At 58.1% G+C, this 19,318-nt stretch overlaps 1 protein-coding gene across 2 annotated transcripts in view; it reads left to right on the forward strand.

Annotated features, from left to right (window-relative positions):
- SNED1 (sushi, nidogen and EGF like domains 1) overlaps window positions 1-19,318 on the forward strand; it is a 73,276-nt gene that overhangs the window by 50,576 nt on the left and 3,382 nt on the right. Inside the window, exons 21-31 of one of the 2 annotated variants that reach the window (XM_043462203.1) lie at window positions 317-613; window positions 1,932-2,115; window positions 4,039-4,151; window positions 4,929-5,210; window positions 6,269-6,413; window positions 6,484-6,566; window positions 7,305-7,460; window positions 11,125-11,241; window positions 11,756-11,846; window positions 16,549-16,629; window positions 17,948-17,985. In XM_043462203.1, the coding sequence (XP_043318138.1) occupies window positions 317-613; window positions 1,932-2,115; window positions 4,039-4,151; window positions 4,929-5,210; window positions 6,269-6,413; window positions 6,484-6,566; window positions 7,305-7,460; window positions 11,125-11,241; window positions 11,756-11,846; window positions 16,549-16,629; window positions 17,948-17,984 (1,586 nt within the window). In that variant the 3' untranslated portion in view covers window position 17,985. The remainder of the gene's footprint in view (window positions 1-316; window positions 614-1,931; window positions 2,116-4,038; window positions 4,152-4,928; window positions 5,211-6,268; window positions 6,414-6,483; window positions 6,567-7,304; window positions 7,461-11,124; window positions 11,242-11,755; window positions 11,847-16,548; window positions 16,630-17,947; window positions 17,986-19,318) is intronic. The other variant, XM_043462204.1, reaches the window with a different exon arrangement.

Below are 19,318 nucleotides of genomic sequence, written 5' to 3' on the forward strand. Positions count from 1 at the left end.
CGGGACCAAGAGCTAAGCGGCCCCTGCAGCAGAGTGTCCAAGCAGCTGCTGCCCCAGGCGTGCCCAGGAAGCGCATACGAGCCCGAGGGCAACATCTGGGCAGTCCCACTCGGGTACATGCAAGAGACCCTCCAGGAGCCGCTGCCAGATGCCAGATGTAGGCGCCACGGCAAGCTCCAGCCAGCAGCTGCCCACCTGTGCCCCGGGGGGGGGGCAGGCCCAAGGGCCAGCGGGCTACACACCTGCCTGGGGGCCGGGACTCGCCCGGCCGACAGCTGACACCCCCCTTCCCTTGTTCTTGACCGAAACCCTGAAGAGCTCTTCCCACCAACGGCCCTCAAGGTGGAGCAAGTGGAAGAGAGTGGGGTCTCCATCTCCTGGCGCCCCCCCGAAGGCCCAGCCGCCAGGCAGGTGCTGGACGGCTATGCTGTCACCTACGCGTCCTCGGACGGCTCCTACCGCCGCACGGACTTCGTGGACCGGGGCCGCTCTGTGCACCAGCTCCGGGCCCTGGCGCCTGGCAGGGCCTACAACGTCTCCGTCTTCTCGGTCAAGCGCAACACCAACAACAAGAACGACATCAGCAGGCCCGTCCTGCTGCTCACCCGCACGAGTGAGTGATGCGGCACTGCAGCGCGCCCCCAGCAGGGTGCCAGCCGGGAGGGCCCCTCCTCTGGAGGAGAGGGATGGTGACAGGGTGAGGGAGGGGGCTGGGGAGTGCAGGGTCCCTGAGGAGGTGCTGGGACTGCCATGGGGTGAGGCTGGAGCCTCCCTGCAGGCTGGAGCAGAGGCAGCCATAAGGCAGCAGGGAGGCCGTCTGGGCGTGCTGCCCTGAAGGAAGTTGTGCGCAGAGGCTGGGCCCCGCTGGCCTGTCTGCTCCTGGGGGCTGTGGGGGAGGGGGGACCCCGGAATGCTCCCACGATGGTGGGTTGGTGGGTGCTGGCCCAGGGAGTCAAGAGATGGGGAGGGGAGGCTGGAGGATGGAACAAGAACTGGGCAGGGGCATGAGCACTGGGCATGTTGGGAGCCCCCTGAGGGTGGCTGGCAGGGCGGGGCAGGTGGGCACGGGCAGGCAAGTGGGCAGGTGGGCACAGCCAGTCATGGGGGCAGGGCAAGCGACGCAGGCATGGCCTGCTGGCCAGGTGAGCAGGAAGACGAGGGTCCTGGAGGGCAGAGGGGAGCACCTTCTTGGGCCCCTCGGAAAGAGGCTGCACACATGCCGACAGCTAGGACGCTGAGGGCCACGTGTGAGGAGGGACGAGGCCTCAGGGCGGGGTGTCCTGGGGAAGGACAGCGCACAGGGCCAGGAGGGTGGCCCCAGTGTGTGACAGAAGAGCCTCGGGGGCTGGGGGTGTACGGGGCCATCCTGAGCTCGGCTCTAGCAAGACGCGCTTTTGAGGCTGCTCAAGGTGGGCTCTGGAAGAAAGACAGCCACCCCCGCACCATCGGGGTGGGGGTGAGGCACCCTTCCTGCAGCCGAGGGCTTGGCATTCTGGGGGCTGGGGCACCCCTCTCAACTCCCTTGGCCTGGGGTTCACCCCCTTCCCTGGCATCACCAAGGCCTCTCCTGGCTTCTCCCTGGCAGGCCCCAGGAGTCCCCAGATGGTGCAGAGAGTCAGTGAGTGCCACCAGCCAGCCAGGGAGTCAGGAAGTTCCCATCCTGTCCCCTGGCAGGCCAAGACCACTCAGGGCAGTGCCTACAGCAGCCCCTTTGCAATGCCCTCGCCCTGAGGCAGTGGTCCAGGGCATGTCCACCTGCCCCCAGTCCCTGCTGGACTGAGGGATGCCTTCAGCAAGCCCAGACTGGATGGGCATCTCGAGGCCACTTCTGTGCAGGTCCCCAGGGCCCTTCCCAAGCCCCCTCTCCAGCCCCGGCCCCATCCTCCAGGGGTGAGGAGGGGCCACACAGGCTGCTTGCCCACTATCCCCAGGACCCCGCCCCATCGAGGGCCTTGAGGTCACCAACGTGACAGCCAGTGCCATTTCGGTGCGGTGGGCTCTGCACAGGATCCGCCACGCCACCGTCAGCAGCGTGCGCCTGTCCATCCGCCACCCTGAGGCCCAGGAGGAACAGTCCACTGATGTGGACAGGAGCGTGGATAGGTTCACGTTCAGGTAAGAGTGAGGGCACCCACTCCCCCCGCCCCACCAGGCTCCTGCCGCCCTCCCACCCCAGCCCCCTGGAGGAGCAGGGGCGTGTGATCAGTCCTGGGCCCCACTGCTGCCTTGCCTCCTGCGGGCCACCAGCCTAGTGTCAGAGTACCGGAGAGAGCAGAGATGCTCTGGACTCTGCAGATGGCACCTCCTGCAGACAGAAGAAAGAGGCCACCAGAGGCCAGCCCTGAGTTCCTCCAGCCCGAGTCACGAGACTCCTTGGAAAGGGAGAAGACACGCACCCCTGGGCTGCCTGACATTTTTTACTTCATTCAAATATGTTCGAACCTTAAGCTGGTCAAGGATAGGGCAGCCTGGCGTGCTGCAGTCCATGGGGTTGCAAAGAGTCGGACACGACTTGAGCAGTTGAACTGAGCTGAACTGAAACTTCTTATGCATATTACATATTATATACCAACAAAACTACAAAATAAAATTCAAGTGAACATCAGTCACTCAAAATGACTGATGACTGGAATAAACGTTTCAGCAGCACCACAAGGAAGCTTCAGACCCCCAGCCTAGGCCCCCAGCTCAGGGACGCTCCCAGACGGCAGCCTGTGATGGACCCATGAGCCACTCAGAGCTTCTGACCCAGGCAGGGAGGGTGGGCAGTGCTTGAGGGCGGGGTCAGGAGGGAAGGCGGCAGCTGTGACGTCCCCACCAAGCTCCTGAGTCTGACCACAGCTGTGGAGCTGGGCTCAGGCACAGCTCTGCAGCGTCCAGCCTAGAGCAGCCATGGGCCATGGCTGGGACAGGGGCTCTGGAAGGCGGGACGGGCAGGCCACCAACCCGCCCGCACCCGCACATTTCCAGCTTGCAAAACTTCTCTCCACCACGTTTCTGTGCTCTTCTGTCCAGCCGTATGGCTATCTGTGTTGGAGACCACGCCCCCTCCCCTTGTCTGTGAAGTGTGGCTGTGGCTCCTTCTGCCCATGCCCCAGGAACAGCGGGACAGAGACACAAATGGGGTCCCAGGTGGGCACTCCTGTGTTGGGGTGCCCAAGGCCATCCCCAAGTTCACAATGGGGTTCCCCAGGACTCAGCAGAGACTCAGGACAGAGACAAGGTATAAAATGATGTCAATGAAAGGAAGAGGCGGGCAGGAACAAGTCAGGGACCATGGGTGAGCTTCCACAGCCCCTCCCCACACATGACAAGCTCCCCCCCACACCCCCAACACACCCCACCCCCACCACAGCCTGCAGGTACTTTCCCGGGGAGCCAAGTAAACATATAGCACCCAGGGCTTTTACCGGGCAGGAGGGCGGGGGTAGTCACCAGCACCTGAGCCCGGAGAAGGTTCCAGAACCCCAGAGGAAGGGATGCTCAGCTGGCAGGAGCCTCACTGTGCACAGACATTTAGGGGCAGGGAGACCCTCTCCTCCCCGAGGGCACTGCAGACCCTCAGAAGTTCCATCCCAGGGCCAGCCCTCCCCAGGGGGTGGGCCGGCCTGCCTGTTACACCCTTTTCCTTCAGTTGCCCTATGCTGGCCTCTGCTGTCTGAACACCAGCTTCCAACCACATTGCAGCCACCCCAGGCCTGTGTCCAGTCCAGCACTAGACAGACAGACCAGGGAGTAGCTTCCTATCCCAGGAGCACTCAGCTCTCAGGCCATAGTCTGGCCTCTGTGGAGGCTGCCTGGCCACCAGTCCTGGGATGCCTCCCACCTGTGTCACACCGGCCCCAGGACGACCCCCGCCTGTGTCACACCGGCCCCGGGACGACCCCCACCAGCCCCAGAACGACCCCTACCTGTGTCACACCAACCCCGGGAAGACCCCCCACCAGTGTCACACGGGCCCCAGGACGACCCATGGGCGGAGCCGTGGTCTGAGAGCAGAGCCATCCTGTTCCTCTCCCCGGCCTCCCTTCCCCACAGGGCCTTGCTGCCAGGAAGGAGATACACCATCTGGGTGACAGCCCTCAGCGGGCTTGGGGGGCAGGAGCACCCCACGGAGAGCCTGGCCTCGGCCCCGGTGCACGTGTGGACCCGTGAGTAGAGGGGTGAGGGCTCTCAGCTCCCTTCTGGAAGTTCCCCCAGCCCTGCTCTCAGTCTCTGAGTGGCCGCAGCCCCAGAAAGCTGCCCTGGCCACGTGCATGCGGCCCAGAGGGGCCTGGGATGGTGACTGCAGGGGGCTGGGCAGGGCCCCTGCCGGGATGACCTCCCGAGGCTGCCCTCACTGTGGGTATTCCCAGGCCCCTGCCAGAGCAAGGTCACTGCACAAGGGCAGGAGGAGAAGACAGCAAGGATGGACAGGCTGTCCACCCGGGCGAGAACACTCAGCCCTCACCGCCCCTTCCTCCCCAGCACACGGGCTGTCCAGGCACAGGAGGGGCAGTGAGCGGGGGTGGGGAGGGCAGGGCCTCGCCTGGTGGGACAGGCAGACAGCAAGGGTCAGGTCCTCACTCTGACCCTGGGTGTGGGGTCCCTGGCCCACCCTCTGCCCATCTAGCCCACTCCCCTACCTACATCCCAGGAGAAGGTGTGTGTGGCCAAGCTCAGGGGGATGAAGAACGCCATGCGGGAGGGCAACCTGATGGACTGCGCTGGGGGTGGGGGGGAGAGGAGCCTCACGGGGTGCCTGCTGTTGCCGGCCCTGAGCAGCTGCCAACGCCCCTCCACCTGTCCTTGGGGACAGTGAGGTCTGTGACAACCCGGTCTGGCTTCCAGCAAGGCTTTAGCCTCCATGTCAGATCTTTAGAGTGTGTCCTGGGCAGAAGACCCCACCAGCCACCTTCACTCCCCTCCCCTGCTCCGTGCTCATCCAGGGCCTCTGCCGCCAGCCAACCTGACTGCCGCCCGAGTCACGGCCACCTCTGCCCACGTGGTCTGGGATGCCCCCACTCCAGGCACCTCTCTGGAGGCCTACGTCATCAATGTGACCACCAGCCAGAGCACCAAGAGCCGCTACGTCCCCAGCGGGAGGCTGGTGTCCTACACGGTGCGGGACCTGGTGCCCGGGCGGCGGTACCAGCTCTCGGTGATGGCCGTGCAGAGCGCCGAGGGCGCCCAGCTGCACAGCGAGCCTGCCCACCTGTACATCATCACTTGTGAGTGCGGCCCCGTCTAGGACCTTCCCCCGGCCCAGCCACGCTGCTCCAGGGATGGGCAGGCAGCCCAGGAGCAGTGCTGTGCTGGCACAGGACTGCACGCGCAAGAATGGGGGGCAGCTCCTGCGCAGCTGTGCTGGGTCAGCGAGCTGGCAATTGGGAAGCATAAGCGTCTTGCGCCTCCACTCATGGTGTCCGCCCAGGTGGACCCCAGACAGTGAGCAGTAAATACAGGCCTCACCTGAAAACAGGTGCCCAGAGGAGCCAGTGGCAAGACCCATGAGGCTGGCAGCATGGAAGCGGGCCTGGATAGTGGCCTGGAGGCCAGGCCTGACCCCTAAGGAACTCCTGGACAGCACCCCCAAAAAGAGGGGCAGGACAGCCCAGAAGCAGGGCTGGGACAAGCAGGAAGGGAGCTCAGTGGATGGATGGAGGCGGGAGCAGCTGGGGAGAGAGGCCCAGGGCCACAGTGAGGACGTGGGTCTGCTCTGGGGCGCTTGGGAGGCCCGCCCACCCCACAGGGGTCTGTACAACCCCCTACCTGTTCCAGCTCACAAAACAGTCTGTCTGGATGGTGAGGTGCTGCAGGGAGGCAGGCAGCAGCCTGGGCTCCCTCGTCTCCCAACCCACCAGCCTGCCCCCGGGGCACGAAGCACACGTGCCCTGAGACACGGACCCACCAGCCGGGCAGACGGGGGAGGTGGGGCCCCTCTGTGAGCTGGGAGGAAGGGCATGCAGGTGAGAAGGGCGCCAGCCCTGGGGTTGGGGCGGGCGGCCCCCACCCACAAAGGAGCGGCCCCCTCTCTCGGGGTGTGCGGGCTGTGGGCCTCAGCCCAGGTGGGTCTGGACGGGGCCCCAAGCCTTGCCTCACCCGCAGATGGAGAGCCTGGGCCAGGGCGAGGGCTGGAACCAGCGCCTGGACAACACCCAGGCAGCAACCACAGCTCCTCCTTGGGCAGAGGTGGGGCTGGGCTGCGATGGGGCATCCCCCTCTTCAGCCAGGCACAGGGAAACCCAAACCAGCCCACATGGCCACCGCTTCCTCCGCCCGCCCGCAGCCCCGAGGGACAGCACCGACAGACGATGGCACAGAGACGGACTCCCCCAGAAGGCACTGAGAACCCGCCCGGCCCCCGCACGCCTGCCCGAGCTGCGCCTGCTCAATGACCCCGGTGCCCCCGCGACGCCAACCCAGGCCCCCAGGTGCCTGCCTCAGCTGCCGCCCCCGAGACCCCGGCCCAGAGCCCCTGCTGACCCGTGCTGACTCTCGCAGGTTCTCAGAGCTCGTGGACGGCAGAGGACGAGTGAGGGCCAGGTTCGGCAGCTCACCCCGCAAGCGGGTCACTGTGAGATCACGTGAGTGGCCAGGCTGACCTGGGTGGCCTCCTGTCCCCAGCAGGACAAGGGACAAGACCCCTAAAACCTGGACTTTGAGACTACCCCCAGTGCCCAAAGTGTTCGCAGCAGGGGGACCCAAAGAGGTCAGGGGCCCAGGACTCCAGGGCCTGCATGAAGAGCCCACGCCACCCGCAGGCTCCCAGGGAGCCTTCCCAACACAGCAGCCCACACCGAAGGGACAGGCGGCCAGCAGGCACCGGAGATGGACAAGAAACCTGTTAGGAGCATGTCCGAGTGAGGACACCCCACCGAGTGCTGTGGCAGGAGCGCAGGGTCCTTGGACTGGCCGCACCAGCCTCACAGGCTCTAGAAGGGCCGAGTGCGAGGTCTGGCTCAGGGCAGAGAAGGGGGAGAGGCGCTGTGGCCCCTCAGGAGCAGGGCGCGACTGTGAGGGGGAGCCAGCACCTCAGCCAGCAGCTCAGGGTGAAGCAGCAGGTCAGCTCTCGGGCCATGAGTGACCTCCACCCAGCAGTCCCTGCTGAGGACTGGCAGGACGGTCAGGACTGGGCTCTGCCCAGAGAAAAGCTGATCCCACCCGAGGTGGCGCCAAGACCCACCAGGACCCCACCACACCAGGCCCTGCGGATGTCCCCAGGCCCTGAGGGAGAGAAGTCCCTTTCCAGAAGGAAGGCAGCCCCAGGACGGCGCGAGGCAGCATCTTCGTGGTCAGCACTGTGGCGTCTTGATTTCTTCTAGAACCCACGGCTCTGGTGCAAGTGGAGAACACGGAGGTGGTCCCCACGCCAGCCAGCCTGGCCCTCCAGCTCCCCAAACGCGGCGGTGACAAGGACGTGGAGAGCAAGTCAGCAGGAGCAGACTACCGGGTTGACCACCCTCGGGGGCCTGAGGACGGTAGGTGAGGAGGGGGCTGCCCACAGCGAGGAAACGGCTGAGCACCCTGCCTGCCAGGGGGCCCAACACGACACGCCGGCAGACAGGGCCAGGCCTGGGGACTGCAGCTGCCTGGACACTGGGTCCTCCCTCAGAGACAGCCCACCTCCCCCAGGCGTGTGTGGGGCAGATGGCAGGAGGCAGGAGGGCAGCCGTCACCAGGAGGCGGCTGCTACCCGGGCCTGGCGAGCAGGGCCTGTCCCCTCGGGCATGCTCCCAGGGCACCTCCCCGCTGGGCAGCGCCAATAGGCTGTATTCCTTCCAGAAACCCAGACCCCCGCTCAGCCTCTCCTCCTGCTCTGACCGTCGGGGCCGTGTCCCTCTGGGGACAGCTTAGGGGCAGTGGCCCTTTCTCCTGGTCACACCACAGGCCCAAACTGGGCTCACCCATCAGCCAGCACTCTGAGAAGGCAGAGTGCCAAGTGCCCAGGATGCAGCCTCACCTGTGGCCCCCAGGGTACCATGGACACCTGGGCACACCCAGGCACCTGCACCAGAGGGTGTTTGCCAGTGGAGGCTCCCGGCGCCACAGTCCAGCACTCAGCGGACGAGGCCTGGGTGAGCCCATAAGAGGCAGTCTGTGACTCAGATGCAGAGTGAAGACACTCGTGTGGCTGGTGTTTTGTAAGTGAAAAACATTTTGCCCAAGAGTTTCCATTGTATCAGCCCTTTTAAATATTAGATGCTTCATTTCACAAAACTCAGAAACCAGAGGGGCGTGGGGTGGCCTCTCCTGGGTCCCCTGGAGGAGAGACTAGGGGTGCTCCAGGCTGGCCCTGGACGCCACTGCCGCCTGCAACATTTGCTAACATGGAGGACGAAGCCTTAAGGGTGTGAGATGATCCCAGGTGACAACAGGGCAGACGCTCTCTAGTGGCCGCCAGGGGGACAAAATTAGTCCTGGTCTTGGCGCCCCGGTGGCTCAGACAGCAAAGCATCTGCCTGCAATGCAGGAGACCTGGATTTGATCCCTGGATTCAGAAGGTCCCCTGGAGATGGACTTGGCAAACCACACCAGTACTCTTGCCTGAGAAATTCCATTGACAGAGGAGCCTGGTGGGCTACCAGCTATGGGGTTGCAAAGAGACAGACACGACTGAGCAACTAACACTTTGGCTCCCCGTCAGGCTCACGATCAAACCAGGCCGGCCCGTTCTCAGTGAGTCAAGTTAGCTTTTGCTAAAATAACGGCTGTCAGCCCAGGCACCCAGCCGTGACCCAGAACACAAGCAGTGAGCTGTCTCCTGTTGCTGTCCTCCTGGCGACCCACGAGCCCCAATTCCGTGCTGCTGTCCTCTGCTCCACCAGAGGCTAGACAGCAGGGAAGTGTGAGATTTCTGCCCGCAAAAATGTGGTGCCTCAGAGTGGTGCCTGAGCAACGCGGGCTTTCCTCACCGGGCGCATCTCGCCCAGCGTCCCGCGCGCACTCACCCTCAGCCCAGCACCTGGTCCCCCGTGAGCTAACTCCAAAGGCTCCTGGGCCCAGCCTGCTGTTGTCAGCAGTGCTGCTGTGTCCTGCCCACATCTCCTGGTTTGGGATGTGGAAATGCCCACATGAAGACAGCCTGAGCTGTCTTCTGAGTGGCCCACCAGGCTGGCCTCCTTCCGGCGGCGGGCAGTACAGGGTTTGCCAGGTTTCTGGATCCTGCCAGCAGGACGGCTGAGAGAGCACACTGGGCCCTGGTTTGTCTCTCCAGGGCCGGCACGGTCAGCGGCTCACCGTGGCCCTCCTGTCCTACTGCCTGTATGCCCTGGGCCTCTCTAAAAGCCTCGTGTCCCGTGGGGCCAGTCTGCGCACTGCCTGTCAGGGCCTGGGCTGTTCCTGGTGCTCTCAGCTTGCCAAGGTCCACGTGGAACTTCCCATGGACCTTTACAAGCTCCCAAGCCCTCTGGGCCTGAAACACACACTTGAAGGCCAGGTTCCCTGGGTGCAGGACTCGGGGTCCACAGCTCCCCTCTCAGTTCCCCAGGCAGCAGTCCACGGTCATCTGGACTGTCGCTGGTGTCACCTGTGTTCTTCCTTCCTCCTAAGTAATCTGCCCCTTCTCTCTGGAGACTATCAGAGGTTTTTTTCGGAAGGAAAGGACGCCCCAAGGGCACAGCTAACGCCCGTTTGGCATCTGCTAACCAAGCAGATCTCTGGGTCAGGGCCCTCCTGGAGGAGTCCCAAGATGGCAACCTGCCATTCTGGGAACGTGGAGTGAATGTGGGGCTGGTCGGTCTTCCTGTTTCCCTCTTCTCACCCAGGACAGCTTATGGACTGTGCGGGTCACATCCCCCGGGAGCCACCTCCGTCCCACACACAGGTGTTCTGCGGGAAGGACCTGAGCCTCCCGACCCTGTGATTTGTCCCTCGTACAGGACCCCATTGCCCCACCACAGGGCACAGCCGCATCCTCGTCCCCAGCCTCTGTTCAAAACAGCCTTCACTTTATTTACTTTACTGTGTGTGTGAGAGATAATGAACTCGGGATTCAGTAGACCGGGGCTACAGAAAGCGAAGCTCTGGTGAAAGCCCCTCTGCTGCACACAACCCCAGGCCCAGGGTCCCAGGCACGGCACAAGTGTCACTCAGCCTCTCACAAAAAAGCACGTGGTAAATCTGTTACCTGGATTTGATGTCAAGGAACGACTGCTAACTCTATAACAGTAGCACTGTGCTTATGTGAAAATTTTAAGTCTTTATGTACTAGATGCTTGCTGACATATTTACAGGTGAAATGGTTTCTGTGAACTGCTTTGAAATTCAACTAAAGAAAGCAGATGGAAAGCTAGAAATAGATTAAGCCAGACTGGCAGAATGCTCATAACTGAAACTGAGTGATGGTATACAGGGTTCTTCATACTCCAAACTGTTAAGTTTTACCTTTTCCATGATAAAAGATATTTTCAAGCCCTCAACTCCCTTTAGCGCACCAGGAAAGACAAAACAACATGAAAGCTAGGGGACAGAAAGGGGGAAGCAAAGTGAAGTAGACACGAGGAGGAAGGCGAAGCAGCGGGGGCGGTGGGGTCTGCCCATTCAGCGCCTCACGGGGAGGCTGCCGAGGGGACGGCAGGGGAGCGGCTGGATCGGACGGTGGACGCTGAGGGGGAAAGGCCGGCTCTGCCCCTCCCTGGCAGTGCTACTGACCGGCCTGCCCGCAGCTCCCGCTGGGCCGGGCCGTCAGCAGGCAGAGCGGCCGCAGCACAGAGGCTGCCTGGGTCGGGGCTTGCGGACAGGCACTGGAGAACGAGGAGGGCTCTCAAGGGTTGGCCTCTGCATTCCAAGCAGAAGAGCCCCACACACAGGGCAAAGTCGGCGGAAATGTGGGGCGCAGGGCACAGGCCAGCAGGGGGCAGAAGCCTCTCCGGAAGCGCCCAGAGCCCAGCCGTGACGGGAGCCGCGGGCCCAGGCCCCTCCACCATGCGACGGCTTGGCACTGGGGCCGGAGGAACCGCTCCGCCCTGCCTCCTCCGCTCCCCAGGCTAACGGGCTCAGGGCAGGCGCACAGGCCACCCTCTCCCTCGGCGCTCTGACCGCCCCGCGGGCCCACCGCTGTCGGGAACAGCAGGAGGCAGCAACACTGATGCTTCCCAACCCTCCTGTGGGGCCCAAGACTAACAGCTCATGGCCCGTTTGCAGACACCCCTGGGAACTGCTCAGAAAACCCCTGTCAGAACGGAGGCACCTGTGTGCCGGGTGAGGATGCCCACAGCTGTGACTGCAGCCCAGGGTTCAAAGGCAGACACTGTGAGCTCGGTGAGTTTGGAATCGCTCCCCCTTGCCTGTTGGGGCCACCAGGGCCTGGCCTTGAGATGCCCGTCACAGTAGGCTCAGACAGGGGCCCGGTCACAGCACCCAGACCTCCAAGGGCACAGGCAGGGGGGACTGGCAGGCCGTGAGCCACCAGGCCTCCCACTGCCCAGGTAACAGGGGGCTCGGGGGACAGTTACTCCGCAGGGACAGGAGGTGGTGGGAGGGAAGAGGGGCCTGCTGCCCTCAGACATCTGGGACAAGGATGAGAGGCAGATGGACAGAAGTTCCCACACCACACAGCCCTGAGGCCCATCAGGCCGACTCTGGCGAGCCCTGAGGGAAAGCAGCCTGCAGGCTCCCAGGACCCCAACCCAGAGCAGCACCCTCGGTTGCTAAGCAGCCGGGACAGGGACCCAGCCCAGGAAGCCACAGGGCAGAAGCCGGGACCACAGTGGCTGCAGGAAGAGGGGACGTGGCTGTGAGCTCCTGGCGAGCAGCGGCCCTCCCTCTGTGCCAGCAGCCTGCACGAAGGTGCCCCAGCCCTGCACACGGCTGTTCTCAGAGACCAAGTCCATTCCGGTCTGGGAAGGAGGCATCTGTCACCACGTGTAAGTCCCTCTTCCCCGCCTTCACCACGCCTGTGGTGTGTTCCTGACCCTGAAGTGCTTCTGCCCAGTCCTCACAGGACCCTGAGGTCTAACAGCTTTGACACTGACCCCTTGCTGGTCATATCATTTCTGAATACTTCCCCCTATTCCATAGGCTGTCCTTTGGTCTTGTCGATCATTCCTTTGCTGTGCAAAAGCGTTTGACTAGGGCTCATTTGTTTGTGTTTGCTTTTATTTCTTTTGTCTTGGGAGACTGATCTAAGAAAATACTGCTACAATTTACGTCAAAGATTCTTTTGCCTGTGTTCTCTTTTAGGAGTTTTTAGTGTCATGTCTTACATTTAGGGCTTTAAGGCTGTTTGTGTTTATTTCTGTATGTGGTGTGAGGGAATGCTCTGTGATTTAAATGTAGCTACCCAGCTTTACCAACACTGCTGGCTGAAGAGCCCATCTTTGCCACTATATGTTCTTGCTTCCTTTTTCACAGGTTAACAAACTATAGGTGGTAGTGGTGTTCAGTCACTAAGTCGTGTCTGACTCTGACCCTGTGGACTGCAGCACGCCAGGCTCCCCTGTCCTTCACTGTCTGCCAGAGCTTGCTCAAACTCATGTCCATTGAGTTGGTGATGCCATCCAACCATCTCATCCTCTGTCCCCTCCTTCTCCTCCTGCCTTCAATCTTTCCCAGCATCAGGGTCTTTTCCAGTGAGTCAGCTCTTCACAACCGGTGACCAAAGTATCACAGTTTCAGCTTCAGCATCAGTCCTTCCAATGAACACCCAGGACTGATCTCCTTTAGGATGGACTCATTGGATCTCCTCGCAGTCCAAGGGACTCTCAAGAGTATTCTCCAACACCACAGTTCAAAAGCATCAATTCTTCAGTGCTCAGCCTTCGTGGTCCAACTCTCACATCTGTACATGACTACTGGAAAAACCATAGTGTTGACTATACATACTTTTGCTGTCAACGTGATGTCTCTGCTTTTTACTACTGTATCTAGGTTTGTCATAGCTTTTCTTCCAAGGAGCAAGCATCTTTGAAATTTCATGGCTACAATCACCATCCACAATGATTTTGGAGCCCAAGAAAATAAAGTATCTCACTGTTTCCACTTTTTCCCCATCAATTTGCCAAGAAGTGATAGAACCAGATGCTTGAATGTTGAATTTTAAGCCAGCTTTTTCACTCTCCTCTTTCACCCTCATCAAGAGGCTCTTTAGTTCCTCTTCTGTTTCTGCCATTAGGGTAGTATCATCTGCATATCTGAAGTTGTTATTTCTCCTGGCAATCTTGAGTCCAGCCTGTGCTGAGTCATCCAGCTCAGCATTTTGCATGATGTACTCTGCACAGAAGTTAAATAAACCGGGTGACAATATACAGCCTTGATGTACTCCTTTCCCAATCTGGAACCAGTCCATTGTTCCAGGTCCGGTTCTAACTGTTGCTTCTTAACCTGCATACAGGTTTCTCAGGAGGTAGGTAAGGTGGGTCTGGTATTCCCATCTCTTGAAGAATTTTCCAGTTTGTTGTGATCCACAGTCAAAGGCTTTAGCATAGTCAATGAAGCAGATGATTTTCTGGAACTCTCTTGCTTTTTCAATGATCCAGCAGATGCTGGCAATTTGATCTCTGGTTCCTCCGCCTTTCCTGAATCCAGCTTGTACATCTGGAAGCTCTTGGCTCACGCACTGCTGCAGCCTGGCTTGAAGCCTGTGAGCATCACCTTGCCAGCGTGTGAGATGAGCACAGCTGTGCAGGAATCTCAGCGTTCTTGGCTCTGCCTGTCTTATGGAAACTGACCTTCTCCAGTCCTGTGGCCGGTGCTGAAGTTTCCAAAATGTGCTGACATACTGAGTACAGCACTTTCACAGCATCATCTTTTAGGATTTTAAGCAGCTCAGCTGGAATTCCATCACCTCCACTACCTTTGTTCACAGTGACGCTTCCTAAAGCTCACTTGACTTCGCATTCCAGGATGTCCAGCTCTAAGTGAGTAATCACACCATCGTGGTTATCTGGGTCATGAAAATCTTTTTTGTATAGTTCTGTGTATTCTTGCCACCTTTTCTTAATCTCTTCTGCTTCTGTTAGGTCCATACCATTTCTGTCCTTTACTGTGTCCATCTTTGCATAAAATGTTTCCTTGGTATGTCTAATTTTCTTAAAGAGACAGATCTCTAGTCTTTCCCTTTCTACTGTTTTCCTCTATTCCTTTACATTGGTCACTTAAGGCATTCTTATCTCTCCTTGCTATTCTCTGGAACTCTGCATTCAGTTGGGTATATCTATCTTCCCCTTTCTTCTTTGCTTTGTGCTTCTCTTTTCTCACCTATTTGTAAGGCCTCCACAGACAACCATTTTGCCTTCTTGCATTTTTTTCTTGGGGATGGTTTTGGTCACAGCCTCCTGTACAATGTTACAAACCTCCATCCATAGTTCTTCAAGGCACTCTATCAGATCTAATCCCTTAAATCTATTTTCCACTGTATAATCATAAGGGATTTGATTTAGGTCATACCTGAATGGCCTAGTTGTTCTCCCTACTTTCTTAAGCCTGAATTTGCAGTAAATATGTGTATGGGCTTATTTCTAGGTTCTCTATTCTGTTCAACAGATCTGTATGTCTGGTTTTGTGCCAATACTACATTGATTTGATCACTGCAGCTTTACAGTATAGGCTGAAGTCTGGGTTATACTTCCAGCTTTGTTCATTATTCTCAGGATTGCTTGGCAATTCGTGTTTTGTGGTTCTATGTAAATTTCAGGATTATTTGTTCTAGTACTGTGGAAAACATCATAGGTGTTTTGATTGTTTGGGGGAGTATGGCCATTTTAACAGTATTAATCCTGCCAATCCAAGAGCATGGGATATCTGTCCAATTCTCTGAATCATCTTTAGTTTCCTCTATCAACATTTTAGTTTTCAGTATATAGGTATTTCATCTCCCTGGCTAAGTTTATTCCTGGGTTGTTGTTTTATGTGATTTTAAGCAGGCTTTTTTTTTAACTTTCTCTTTCTCATATTATTAGTGTAAAGAAACACAACAGACTTCTGTATATTAATCTCGTATTCTGCTGCCTTGCTGAGTTCATTTACTAGTTCTAATAGCTTTTGTGTGGAGACTTTACAGTTCCCTATACAGAGTGTGATCTCATCTACAAACAGGCAATTCCCCCTCTCCTCTTCCAATCTGAACACCTCGTATTCCATTTTCTTGTCTGAGGGCTGTGCCCAGCATTTCCAATACTGCACTGAATGGAAGTGCTGAGAGTGGACCTTCTTTGGCTCCTTTATTGTTTGATTTTTGCAAGGCAATTCAGACAGACCCCTTGAGGCCTGTTTTCAGGTGGCTTCAGCACAGCTTTATTCTGGGGTTCATCCTGCCCCCCTTTAAAGCAAGGCCTTTCCGGGGTTTCTGCTTCTCTGCAACAGTCTACCGTTAATCAGGACCTCCCTACTCTGGTTCTGGGACTGTCCAGCTCCTCCGTGTTGCCCACTGCCCGCCTCTGTCCACCCCGTGCACGCACAGCTCCATCTCCAAGGGGAGCCCTCTCCAGATGTCTGGAGTGCTTCCTCTGCACAGCTCCCTCCTTTCTGGACTCTGACTCACGAATTCCTGCCACCTTTGCCTCCCTAATTCCAATCTCTGTTTCACCAACTCAGTGCAACCACTGCTTGGATTCCCCCTCAACCCACCACAGCCCAAACAGCGCCTACAGGTGGAATTGCAGCACAACCACAGAGCTCGTTTGTTCCCCGTCTCTCCAGGCCAGTCCTGGATGTTTTCTAACATCTGAAAAGACTAACTTCCTATATCTTGTCCAGTTCTCCAGTTGTTCACATGTGGTTAATTCCAGATCCTGTCACGGCCAGATGACTGGAAATGGAAGTCGTAGCTAAGGCTTCAGATCCTAAAGGCTCTCCTAGACTGAGCTCATGAGCTGGGGTTTTACCCACTGAACTCCCTGGATCTCTTTCAAACAGCTCCAACATTCCAAAAGCTTTAATGTCTCATTTGTTGTTCTCTATAAACTTGTGACAGAGGCAGGATAAGCAATTCCCGTTTTGTATGAAACTGAGGCTTACGCTCCAGGGGCATCTCAGAGTACACCAGTTAATAAGGCAGGGCTGGGGTAGAGTCTCCTGTCCTGTGTACCACCCACATCTGATGCCTGCATCTCCAAGGTTTCTCCATCAACTTCCCAGAAGAGGACAGTCTTATTGTCTCAAAGCTTTAGGGCCAAGCAGCCTGTCTCATGGAGAAGGAAATGGCAACCCACTCCAGTATTCCTGCCTGGGAAATTCCATGGAGAGATGAGCCTGGAGGGTTACAGTCTATGGGGTTGCAAAGAGTAGGACACAACTTAGCAACTATACAACACCGCCTACCTCAAGCAAGATGTGCCTGTGAAACAGCAGTCTTTCTCTCTTACATGAGAGATGCTCAACACTCATCATAATGTACACTTAAAATGGGCATATCTTATTCTATGAAATTTATAGCCTGATAAAATCGTTTTAAAATTACATAATTTTTATGTTGACATTTTAACACATCTATAGGAGAAAGTCTTATTAGGAAAATAACAGCCTTCCTCAGAGGTCTGCACAGTCACTGTAGGTTGGTGTGGCCTAGGTGAAGGAGCTGGGCAACATTCCGCTCAGCCCCTGGCTTCACAGAGCTCTCTGGTGACGCAGGTATAAGAGAGTCTACAAAGTGCACCCGGACACCTGCTTCAAGGAGAGCTGTGAGAGCACCCGCACCAGAGCCCCAGACAGGTGCGTCCCAGGGCGGGGCCGAGCTGTGCCCGCGGGTGACTAAGTGATGGGGCCAGCGGGGCCCTGCGGACTGGGGCTGGGGGGTGCCAACGGGCCATGGCTGAGCCCAGCTGCCAAGATGTGCAGCCCGGCTATGTGCACAGCAGCCCACAGATGGGCGCTGTGGGCATGGGGGTGCTGGTGGGTCACAGGGCAGGTGCCGTGGGAGCTTACATGGTGGGCACCGGGGTTGGGAAGATCACAGGGGTTGGGAAGATGACAGGATGGTGCTGAGTGGTGGGTCACAGGGCGGGTGCCGTGGGAGCTTACATGGTGGGCGCCGGGGTTGGGAAGATCACAGGATGGTGCTGGGTGGGAGTTTACATGGTGGGTACTGGGGTTGGGAAGATCACAGGATGGTTGGTGCTGGGTGGTGGGTCACAGGACGGGTGCCGTGGGAGCTTACATGGTGGGCGCCGGGGTTGGGAAGATCACAGGATGGTGCTGGGTGGGAGTTTACATGGTGGGTACTGGGGTTGGGAAGATCACAGGATGGTGCTGGGTGGGGGCTCAGAGGGCGGATGCCGTGGGAGTTTACATGGTGGGTGCTGGGGTTGGGAAGATCACAGGATGGTGCTGAGTGAGGGCTCACAGGGCTGATGCTGTGGGAGCTTACATGGTGGGCACTGGGGTTGGGAAGATCACAGGGGTTGCGAAGATCAGAAGATGGGTGCTGGGTGTGGGCTCACAGGGCGGGTACTAGAGGGAGGTGCTGGGGGAAGTCACGGGGTGGGTGCTGAGGCGTCACTCTGGTTATGGAAGTTCACACAGTCTCTGGCACTAGTATTAAGAAGGGTTACTGACAGGCCCAATTCACTCTCACCCAGGTCTTTCCCCAAAGGGATCAAGGTAGCCACAGAATTATCAAACAATGTGCTGCCTGAGTACAGACGGCAGAGTCAGAACCTCAGTCACATTCCCCATAGACCAACCAGGTGCCACAGGCCCTGGGTCTCGAGTTACTGAGTCCAGGCGAAGCCCCGCTGCTGCCTGACCCGAGTGCATCGCCCATCTCCCAAGCCCCCATCCCCCACACCCCCATTCACTCAGGCCCAGCAGGTGCCCGCCTGTCTTCACTCCACAACGCCCACCCCAAGTCAGGTGGGGGCACAGAGTAAGACGCTAACCTGTGTCCTCGTCTCACTGACCACGCTCCCAAACTGCAACATGTGTGAGCTAAAGACAAGACAGCCTCAGAGCCAAGAGCCAGGGCTGAGGCAGCTGCCAGGTCACAGGGACACATTCTTTTTCATAAACCACATTTTTCCAATTGTTTCAGGAAACAAAGTAACAGTCCTACACTGAAGAAATCCTAAGGTATGTTCCCTGGGCCCGCAAAGCTGTTGCAAAGTCTGAGGAGCGCCCTGCCCAGCGCCAGGCCCTCGGGCAGGCTGCCTTCTCCATGTGCAGCTCTGTGTCAGAATCTCAGACCATCAGGTTTCAGAGCTTCCCAAGGGGTTAAAATGAGTGAGGAAAATAGTCCTTAAGGCCTCCCAGCAGACATAAATTTAGCCCAAACACACTGAACGCCACCCTGTCTCCAACAGCAGATACAGGCCTTCCCCAGTCACCAGCAATGGCCATGGAGGGCTGGCTGGCTGAGCTCTCAGAGGCTGAGGACCACCTGGCTCGGGGAGGCGGGACTGAGAGGCCCACGGGAAGGACCGGCGAGGCGCAGCCTGGAGCCAGAGGCGGAGGAGCTCTAGGAGCGCGCCCAGCCCTGCAGGGCCGGCCACTGAAGGGGGGGGCCTGAGAGCACAGTGGGGGCTGGTGCACTGGGAGCCCCAGTGCGCACACACAGGGGCCTGGCGTTCAGACAGCCTGAAACAGAAGGGGCCATCTAACACTATTCTTGCTCATGCCAGGGTGTCCCAGCCTCTTTGGCAATTCAGCCCCCCTGGGACTGCCACCTCCCCACACAGAAACTCTGAGCAGGTCTTCTCAACGGTCTAGAAGATGCTGGGCTAACCCAGAGACCCATAGCGCCCAACACAACTTCTTGTCAACATGACGCCACTGGGAATGAAGGAGGCCTTCTGGCCGGGCCAGGGCAGCTCGGCACTTGAGAAGCCCGTCTTCCCGGGGGGGCAGGAGGGGCGGGAGGCAGCCGGGGCAGAGCAGCTGCACACACAGCCGCCTGTTACTCAGAGGCCTTTGTAAACACCAGGAGCAGCACAGCCCTGCAGGCCCAGGCTGACACTAAAGCAGATCTTGGAAGGAGGAGGCTGGGCCCACGGGCGGGGCAGCCACACATAAGCGGGAACACGTGACCTCAAGCGGGTATCCCACTCCTCCCATCCCCAAATACTCAGAAGATGCACTCCAAGGCTTGCAAGAAGATCACCACCCACAGATACAACTTGAGTGTGAAATATTTATACTGCAATAAGTCACCTGAAAGATAATATTTTATTAAAACTCATCCAATAAATCCATTTCTATAAAAACAAATCAGAACTCCTCAACTATTAACTTAGCAGATACTAGCTTTTAGAATACCTATTCTTAATACCTATGCTGAGGGGCTTCCCTATAGCTCACATGGTAAAGAATCTGCTTGCAGTGCAAGTGACCTCGGTTTGATCCCTGGGTCAAGAAGATCCCAGGGAAAAAGGAATGACAATCCACTCCAGTCTTCTTGCCTGGAGAA

This window comes from Cervus canadensis, chromosome 2 (genome assembly GCF_019320065.1).
Source record: "Cervus canadensis isolate Bull #8, Minnesota chromosome 2, ASM1932006v1, whole genome shotgun sequence".
Taxonomy (NCBI): Eukaryota; Metazoa; Chordata; class Mammalia; order Artiodactyla; family Cervidae; genus Cervus; species Cervus canadensis.